Here is a 10,000-nt window from a genome sequence, read left to right on the forward strand (position 1 = left end):
GTACCCTGATCTCTGTTCCCTGTACCCTGTTCCCTGATCTCTGTTCCCTGTACCCTGATCTCTGTTCCCTGTTCCCTGATCTCTGTTCCCTGTACCCTGATCTCTGTTCCCTGTACCCTGTTCCCTGATCTCTGTTCCCTGTTCCCTGATCTCTGTTCCCTGTTCCCTGTACCCTGATCTCTGTTCCCTGTTCCCTGTACCCTGATCTCTGTTCCCTGTACCCTGTTCCCTGATCTCTGTTCCCTGTTCCCTGTACCCTGATCTCTGTTCCCTGTTCCCTGATCTCTGTTCCCTGTTCCCTGTACCCTGATCTCTGTTCCCTGTACCCTGTTCCCTGATCTCTGTTCCCTGTTCCCTGTTCCCTGTACCCTGATCTCTGTTCCCTATTCCCTGTTCCCTGTTCCCTGTACCCTGATCTCTGTTCCCTGTACCCTGTTCCCTGATCTCTGTTCCCTGTTCCCTGTACCCTGATCTCTGTTCCCTGTACCCTGTTCCCTGATCTCTGTTCCCTGTTCCCTGTACCCTGTTCCCTGTACCCTGATCTCTGTTCCCTGTTCCCTGTACCCTGATCTCTGTTCCCTGTATCCTGTTCCCTGTTCCCTGATCTCTGTTCCCTGTTCCCTGATCTCTGTTCCCTGTTCCCTGATCTCTGTTCCCTGTTCCCTGTACCCTGATCTCTGTTCCCTGTATCCTGTTCCCTGTTCCCTGATCTCTGTTCCCTGTACCCTGATCTCTGTTCCCTGTTCCCTGTACCCTGATCTCTGTTCCCTGTACCCTGTTCCCTGATCTCTGTTCCCTGTTCCCTGTACCCTGATCTCTGTTCCCTGTACCCTGTTCCCTGATCTCTGTTCCCTGTTCCCTGTACCCTGATCTCTGTTCCCTATTCCCTGTTCCCTGTACCCTGATCTCTGTTCCCTGTACCCTGTTCCCTGATCTCTGTACCCTGTTCCCTGTACCCTGATCTCTGTTCCCTGTTCCCTGTACCCTGATCTCTGTTCCCTGTACCCTGATCTCTGTTCCCTATTCCCTGTACCCTGATCTCTGTTCCCTGTTCCCTGTACCCTGATCTCTGTTCCCTGTACCCTGATCTCTGTTCCCTGTACCCTGATCTCTGTTCCCTATTCCCTGTACCCTGATCTCTGTTCCCTGTTCCCTGTACCCTGATCTCTGTTCCCTGTACCCTGTACCCTGATCTCTGTTCCCTATTCCCTGTTCCCTGTACCCTGATCTCTGTTCCCTGTTCCCTTTACCCTGATCCCTATTCGCTGTTCACTGATCCCTGTTCGCTGATCCCTGTTCGCTGTTCCCTGTACCCTGTACCCTGTTCCCTGTACCCTGTTCGCTGTTCCCTGTACCCTGTACCCTGTTCCCTGTACCCTGTTCGCTGTTCCCTGATCCCTGTTCCCTGTACCCTGATCCCTGTACCCTGTTCCCTGTTTCCTGTACCCTGTTTGCTGTTCCCTGTTCCCTGATCCCTGTACCCTGTTCCCTGTACCCTGTTCGCTGTTCCCTGTACCCTGTTTCCTGTACCCTGTTTGCTGTTCCCTGTACCCGGTTTGCTGTTCCCTGTACCCTGTTCGCTGTTCCCTGTACCCTGTTTGCTGTTCCCTGATCCCTGTTCCCTGTACCCTGATCCCTGTACCCTGTTCCCTGATCCCTGATCCCTGTACCCTGTTCCCTGTTTGCCGTTCCCTGTACCCTGATCCCTGTTCCCTTTTCCCTGTACCCTGATCCCTGTTTGCTGTTCCCTGTACCCTGATCCCTGTTTGCTGTTCCCTCTACCCTGATCCCTGCTTGCTGTTCCCTGTACCCTGATCCCTGTTTGCTGTTCCCTGTACCCTGATCCCTGTTTGCTGTTCCCTCTACCCTGATCCCTGCTTGCTGTTGCCTCTACCCTGTTCCCTGTACCCCGTACCCTGATCCCTATTTGCTGTTCCCTGTACCCTGATCCCTGTACCCTGATCCCTGTTTGCTGTTCCCTCTACCCTGATCCCTGCTTGCTGTTGCCTCTACCCTGTTCCCTGTACCCCGTACCCTGATCCCTATTTGCTGTTCCCTGTACCGTGTTCCCTGTACCCTGTTCGCTGTACCCTGTTCGCTGTTCCCTGTACCCTGATCCCTGTTTGCTGTTCCCTCTACCCTGATCCCTGCTTGCTGTTGCCTCTACCCTGTTCCCTGTACCCCGTACCCTGATCCCTATTTGCTGTTCCCTGTACCCTGTTCCCTGTACCCTGTTCGCTGTACCCTGTTCGCTGTTCGCTGTTCCCTGTACCCTGTTCCCTGTACCCTGTTCCCTGTACCCTGTTTGCTGTTCCCTGTTCGCTGTTCCCTGTACCCTGTTCGCTGTACCCTGTTCCCTGCACCCTGATCCCTGTACCCTGATCCCTGTACCCTGATCGCTGTAACCTGATCCCTGTTTGCTGTTCCCTGTACCCTGTTCGCTGTTCCCTGTTCGCTGTACCATGTTCCCTGCACCCTGATCCCAGTTCCCTGTACCCTGATCCCTGTTCCCTTTTCCCTGTACCCTGATCCCTGCTTGCTGTTCCCTCTACCCTGATCCCTGCTTGCTGTTCCCTCTACCCTGATCCCTGCTTGCTGTTCCCTCTACCCTGTTCCCTGATCCCTGCTTGCTGTTCCCTACTTGCTGTTCCCTGATCCCTGTTCGGTGTTCCCTCTACCCTGATCCCAGTTTGCTGTTCCCTCTAACCTGATCCCTACTTGCTATTCCCTCTACCCTGATCCCTACTTGCTGTTCCCTCTACCCTGATCCCTACTTGCTGTTCCCTCTACCCTGATCCCTACTTGCTGTTCCCTCTACCCTGATCCCTACTTGCTGTTCCCTCTACCCTGATCCCTGTTCGCTGTTCCCTGTACCCTTATCCCTGTTCCCTCTACCCTGATCCCTGCTTGCTGTTCCCTCTACCCTGATCCCTGTTCCCTTTTCCCTCTACCCTGATCCCTGTTTGCTGTTCCCTCTACCCTGATCCCTACTTGCTGTTCCCTCTACCCTGTTCCCTGTTCGCTGTTCCCTGTACCCTGATCCCTGTTCGCTGTTCCCTGTACCCTGATCCCTGTTTGCTGTTCCCTGTACCCTGATCCCTGTTCCTGTACCCTGATCCCTGTTCCTGTACCCTGATCCCTGTTCCTGTACCCTGATCGCTGTTCCCTATACCCTGTTCGCTGTTCCCTGTACCCTGATCCCTGTTCCCTGTACCCTGTTCCCTGTTCCTGTACCCTGATCCCTGTACCCTGATCCCTGTTCTCTGTACCCTGTTCGCTGTTCCCTGTTCCCTGATCCCTGTTCCTGTACCCTGATCCCTGTTCCTGTACCCTCATCCCTGTTCCTGTACCCTGATCCCTGTTCCTGTACCCTGATCGCTGTTCCCTATAACCTGTTCGCTGTTCCCTGTACCCTGTTCGCTGTTCCCTGTACCCTGATCCCTGTTCCCTGTACCCTGATCCCTGTTCCTGTTCCCTGTTCCCTGTACCCTGATCCCTGTTCCTGTTCCCTGTACCCTGTTCGCTGTTCCGTGATCCCTGTTCCTGTACCCTGATCCCTGTTCCCTGTACCCTGATCCCTGTTCCCTGTACTCTGTTCCCTGTACCCTGTTCCCTGTTCCCTGTTCCCTGTACCCTGATCCCTGTTCCCTGTTCCCTGTACCCTGATCCCTGTACCCTGATCCCTGTTCCCTGTACCCTGATCCCTGTTCCCTGATCCCTGTTCCTGTTCCCTGATCCCTGTTCCCTGTACCCTGTTCCCTGTTCCTGTACCCTGATCCCTGTTCCCTGTTCCTGTACCCTGATCCCTGTTCCCTGATCCCTGTTCCCTGTTCCCTGATCCCTGATCCCTGTTCCCTGTTCCCTGTACCCTGATCCCTGATCCCTGTTCCTGTACCTGTACCTGTACTCTGTTCCCTGTACCCTGTTCCCTGTTCCCTGTACCCTGATCCCTGTTCCCTGTTCCCTGTACCCTGATCCCTGTACCCTGATTCCTGTTCCCTGTACCCTGATCCCTGTTCCCTGATCCCTGTTCCTGTTCCCTGATCCCTGTTCCCTGTACCCTGTTCCCTGTTCCTGTACCCTGATCCCTGTTCCCTGTTCCTGTACCCTGATCCCTGTTCCCTGATCCCTGTTCCCTGTTCCCTGATCCCTGATCCCTGTTCCCTGTTCCCTGTTCCCTGTACCCTGATCCCTGATCCCTGTTCCTGTACCTGTACCTGTACCCTGATCCCTGTTCCCTGTTCCCTGTTCCCTGTTCCCTGTTCCTGTACCCTGATCCCTGTTCCTGTACCCTGATCCCTGATCCCTGTTCCCTGTTCCCTGTTCCCTGATCCCTGATCCCTGATCCCTGTTCCCTGTTCCTGTTCCCTGATCCCTGTTCCCTGTTCCTGATCCCTGATCCCTGTACCCTGATCCCTGTTCCTGTTCCTGTTCCCTGTACCCTGTTCCTGTACCCTGATCCCTGTTCCCTGTTCCTGTACCCTGATCCCTGTTCCCTGTTCCTGATCCCTGTTCCTGTACCCTTTACCCTGTTCCCTGTTCCTGTTCCCTGTTCCCTGTTCCTGTTCCCTGTTCCCTGTTCCCTGTTCGCTGTTCCGTGATCCCTGTTCCTGTACCCTGATCCCTGTTCCCTGTTTTGATGTGATCTGGTTCTTATTTCCAGCCGTTTGATGAACTGAGTCCACAGAGACCCAGCAATCCGTACTCGGCTTCGAAAGCTGCGGCAGAAAACATTGTGATGTCCTACTGGATCAAGCACAAGGTATCAGTCCGAACCACACACTTAAGGACAGACATTATCCCCTTCCCCCCCGAGCCTCATCACTCCGGGTGTTTAATCAGCGCTCCAGACGGGACGAAATGAGGCACTTTGTGACCTTTATTCCTGCGGGTGCGACTAAATCTAGTTAAATGTCCCCAGTGCTCAGCTGATGAGACACATGAGAAACATCAAACTCACACAGGGGCCGATCCCGATCACATGACCCCGCTACTACACAAGCGTCTGTGGTTTATACTGTACATGACTGTAATGTTGGGAAATTAATTGGTAACTCATTTGTTCCTCTCCTGAGTTTCCTGCTGTGATCACGAGGAGCAGTAACGTGTACGGGCCGCGGCAGTATCACGAGAAGGTACAAGAGCAGCAGCACTGACCCCTGACCCCTGACCCCTGCCCCGTCATTCAGGGTTTAACACTGTGTGCTTGTGTTTGAGCAGGTCATTCCCAGATTCCTGTCACTCATCCAGCAGCAGCAGAAATGGTGAGTCTCGAGTTTCCACCGGAAACCAACACAATAGTCCTCATTATAATAATAAATGCGCAGAATAAAGGGGCGGGGCCTGGATGAGTTAGTTAGCCGTGTGTTGAAACAATGGAGAATATGAGGAGATAATCAACAGTTTCTAAGATGGCGTAATGCTGATCTGTGTGTGTGTGTGTGTGTGTGTGTTGTTTTGCAGCACTATCCAGGGCTCCGGCCTGCAGTCCAGACACTTCCTGTACGTCAGTGATGTCACAGACGCCTTCCTGACGGTGATGGAGAAGGGCATTCTGGGGGAGATTTACAACATTGGGAGCAGCTTTGAAATTCCCATCATTCAGCTCGCCAGAGAACTAGTGAAAATGGTAGGGATCACATGACCAGCTCAGTGTTGACAGACGCCTTGAGTTGTGTAATAACTGAATCAGGGATGACAATACACCTCGTTCAGAAATGATCTTTCATATACAGCGAGGAGAACAAGTGTTTGATTTACTGCCGATATTGCAGGTTTGCCCACGTATAAAGCATGTGGAGTCTGTCATTTTTATCATAGGTACACTTCAACTGTGAGAAAATCCAGAAAATCACATTGTATGATTTTTAAGTAATTAATTTGTATTTTACTGCGGGACATAAGTATTTGATACATCAGAAAAGCAGAACTTAATATTTGGTACAGAAACCTTTGTTTGCAATTACAGAGATCATACGTTTCCTGTAGTTCTTGACAAGGTTTGCACACACACACTCTCACACACACTCTCTCGCACACACTCTCTCGCACACACTCTCTCACACACACTCTCGCACACACTCTCACACACACTCACACACACACACTCTCGCACACACACTCTCACACTCACACACACACTCTCGCACACATACTCTCTCACACACACACTCTCACACACACACTCTCTCGCACACACACTCTCTCGCACACACTCTCTCGCACACACTCTCGCACACACACTCTCTCGCACACACTCTCTCGCACACACTCTCGCACACACACTCTCACGCACACATTCTCTCGCACACACTCTCTCACACACACACACTCTCGCACACACACTCACACACACACACACTCTCGCACACACACTCACACACACACACTCTCGCACACACTCTCACACACAAACACACACACGTTTGTTTTTGTGAAATGTGAGGACATTCCATAGGCGTAATGGTTTTTATACCGTACAAACCGTATTTTCTATCCCCTTACACTGCCCCTGACTCTCTCACACACACACTCACACACACTCACACACACACTCTCGCACACACACTCTCACACACTGCAGCAGGGATTTAGGCCCATTCCTCCATGCAGATCTCCTCTAGAGCAGTGATGTTTCGGGGCTGTCACTGGGCAATACGGACTTCAGCTCCTCCACAGATGTTCTATTGGGTTCAGGTGTGGAGACTGGCTAGGCCACTCCAGAACCTTGATATGCTTTTTACAGAGCCACGCCTCAGTTGCCCTGGCTGTGTGTTTCGGGTCGTTGTCATGCTGGAAGACCCAGACACGACCCATCCTCAATGCTCTTACTGAGGGAAGGAGGTCTCGTGATACATGGCCCCGTCCATCCTCCCCTCAATACGGTGCAGTCGTCCTGTCCCCTTTGCAGAAAAGCATCCCAAGAGAATGATGTTCCACCTCCAAGCGTCACGGTTGGGATGACGTTCTTGGGGTTGTACTCGTTCTTCTTCTTCCTCCAAACACGGCGAGTGGAGTTTAGACCAAAAAGCTCTATTTTTGTCTCATCAGACCACATTACCTTCTCCCATTCCTCCTCTGGATCATCCAGATGGTCATTGGCAAACTTCCGACGGGCCCTCACCTTCCTCATGATCATTGATGCCCCATGAGGTGAGATCTCGCATGGGGCCCCAGACTGAGGGAGATTGACCGCCATCTTGAACCTTCTCACCAAGCTACTGGCCTATTGTCCTGTAGCCCATCCCAGCCTTGAGCAGGTCTACAATTTCATCCCTGATGTCCTTACACAGCGCTCTGGTCTTGGCCATTGTGGAGAGGTTGGAGTCTGTTTGATTGAGTGTGTGGACAGGTGTCTTTTATACAGGTAATGAGTGGAGAACAGGAGGGCTTCTTAAAGAAACACTAACAGGTCTGTGAGAGCCGGAAGTCTTACTGGTTGGTAGGTGATCAAATACTGTCATGCAATAAAATCAAACGCTCTCCATTGACTTTGCATTGCATGAGGCTGCATTCTTGTCATTTCGGACTTATAACAAAAAACAGAACAATGTCTTAAAGCGGATATGTGACAAAGTGTACAGCAAACAAGCTAAACAAAACCCACAACCAGAAACCCAGAAGTTTCTATAAGCTTTTGACCCAAAAAACGAGCGTTTAAGGACAAAAAAGTGGATTCAGGCCATTGAGACACGTTATATTACACTGAGATGTACACACACTAGAGGAGAACGTCATCAGAGACAGTAAATATAACATGTAAAACTGACATTTGGATATTTGACTAAACAGTGACAACATATTTTCTGCACACATAGACAAACTGAGGCACACTGAGTGTCAGGATCCCAAAATTTACCCATTCTTCTGCTGAAGCGTCACGTTTTACTGCCTTTATCCACTTTTGTCTCCTTAAACGCTGTTGTTTTGGGTCGACAGCTTATAAAAACGTATTTCTTGTTGTTTAGCTTGTTTGCTGTACACTTTGTCACATATCAGCTTTTATGGTGCGTTCACACCGGACGCGATTTGCGCGAGTGATTTACATGTTAAGTCAATGCAGAGACGCAAAATGGCATTCTGTGGCGCGATTCGCGCGATTGAGGCGGCGCAAAGGACGCGAATTGAGCATTTTGAACGCGCAAATCGCTCAAGTTGAAAAATCTGAACTTTGGCGGATATTTCGCACCGCGTTAACCAATCAGGAACTTGCTGATTACAGTTATAGCCTAAAAATATAAAGTAATGAAACTTCTCTTTGCCTTCAGTCTAAACGATTTGCCAGGGAACAAATTATAGATCCATGAGAGCAAAGATCGGCCGTTACAAGACGAATTATAGCTCGAGACACCACAGAGACATCAGAGCCAGCGGCAGAAGAACTGGCTGAGGAAAGGCTGATCTCACTGGGTTAATGAGCGCCGCTGATCCACTGGAGCTCACACACACACACCAGATCACATGTTCAAATAGGCACTCTTTATATAAATAAACCACTGATTTGCGCTTTAAACTACTACATTATCGACTGAAAAAGTCTTAAAACTACGTTTTGTCACACATTAACAGTAGATTTTAACAAAAAAAGACGTGTAAACACAGCCCATGTCAGCCATTTCTCAACGAGACGAGCCGCTGGCAGAAGCTCCGCCCATGAGGAGAATCATGCCTGTTGTGAAGAGAATGTCACGCGCGATGGAAGCGAGTAAACTCAACATGTTCAAGCGGCCACCTTCGCGCGAATCGCGTCCGGTGTGAACGCCACATTAGACATTGTTCTGTTTTTTGTTATAAGTCTGAAATGACAAGGATGCCGCTTCACGCAATGCGAAGTCAATGGAGAGCGTTGGATTGTTTCCCCCCCGGTGTGGGCGTGGCCTAAATACGCTCTGTCTCTATGCACGTCTCTGGTCGTGATTGGCTGAGCAGCGTCTCTTAGCCCCGCCCTCACTCACTCTAGAGTTTGGTTGGTGATGGTCATGTGACGCTGTTTCTGCTGAGATTGAGACGGTCAAACCCTCGCCATCGTTACTGTTCCTATCACTGTGTCAAGAGCTGAGATTCAGATATGATAATGAGCGCTTGCTTTCTGACCAATCACAGCAGAGCAGCTCTCAGAGGGGCGGGGCTTAGCGAGAGAATGATCTTGTGTGGTTTTCTGTCCACAGACGGTGAAGGAAGTCTCGTGTGAAGCTCTGGATGATTGGCTGGAGTTTGTGGAAGACCGGTGTGTGTCCTGTCCAATCACTGCAGCTCATGATCAGGAGTGATCACATGACTAACTCTACTTCCTGCTCTTCATCTCTAGGCCCGTGACGGAGCTCCGCTATCCCATGATATCCCAGAAACTGCACAGACTCGGATGGAGACCCAAAGTCACGTGGAAGGAAGGAATCAGACGAACCAGTAAGAGATGATGAAGATGATGATGATGATGAAGAGTGTGATGATGATGATGATGAAGAGTGTGATGATGATGATGATGATGATGAAGAGTGTGATGATGATGAAGAGTGTGATGATGATGAAGATGATGATGAAGAGTGTGATGATGATGAAGAGTGTGATGATGATGATGATGAAGAGTGTGATGATGATGATGATGAAGAGTGTGATGATGATGAAGAGTGTGATGATGATGAAGAGTGTGATGATGATGATGATGAAGAGTGTGATGATGATGATGATGAAGAGTGTGATGATGATGAAGAGTGTGATGATGATGAAGAGTGTGATGATGATGAAGATGATGATGAAGAGTGTGATGATGATGATGATGATGATGATGAAGATGATGATGATGATGAGTGTGATGATGATGATGATGATGAAGAGTGTGATGATGATGAAGAGTGTGATGATGATGATGATGATGAAGAGTGTGATGATGATGAAGAGTGTGATGATGATGATGATGATGATGAAGAGTGTGATGATGATGATGAAGAGTGTGATGATGATGATGATGAAGAGTGTGATGATGATGAAGAGTGTGATGATG

At 50.1% G+C, this 10,000-nt stretch overlaps 1 protein-coding gene across 1 annotated transcript in view; it reads left to right on the plus strand.

The window, feature by feature from the left end:
- Positions 1-10,000, plus strand: part of tgds (TDP-glucose 4,6-dehydratase) — a 25,057-nt gene that overhangs the window by 13,274 nt on the left and 1,783 nt on the right. The window contains exons 7-12 of the mRNA XM_079840746.1: positions 4,664-4,762; positions 5,076-5,135; positions 5,221-5,264; positions 5,464-5,629; positions 9,168-9,226; positions 9,308-9,405. Coding sequence (XP_079696872.1) covers positions 4,664-4,762; positions 5,076-5,135; positions 5,221-5,264; positions 5,464-5,629; positions 9,168-9,226; positions 9,308-9,405 — 526 coding nt within the window. The remainder of the gene's footprint in view (positions 1-4,663; positions 4,763-5,075; positions 5,136-5,220; positions 5,265-5,463; positions 5,630-9,167; positions 9,227-9,307; positions 9,406-10,000) is intronic.

This window comes from Gobio gobio (genome assembly GCF_949357685.1).
Source record: "Gobio gobio genome assembly, chromosome: 17".
NCBI lineage: Eukaryota > Metazoa > Chordata > Actinopteri > Cypriniformes > Gobionidae > Gobio > Gobio gobio.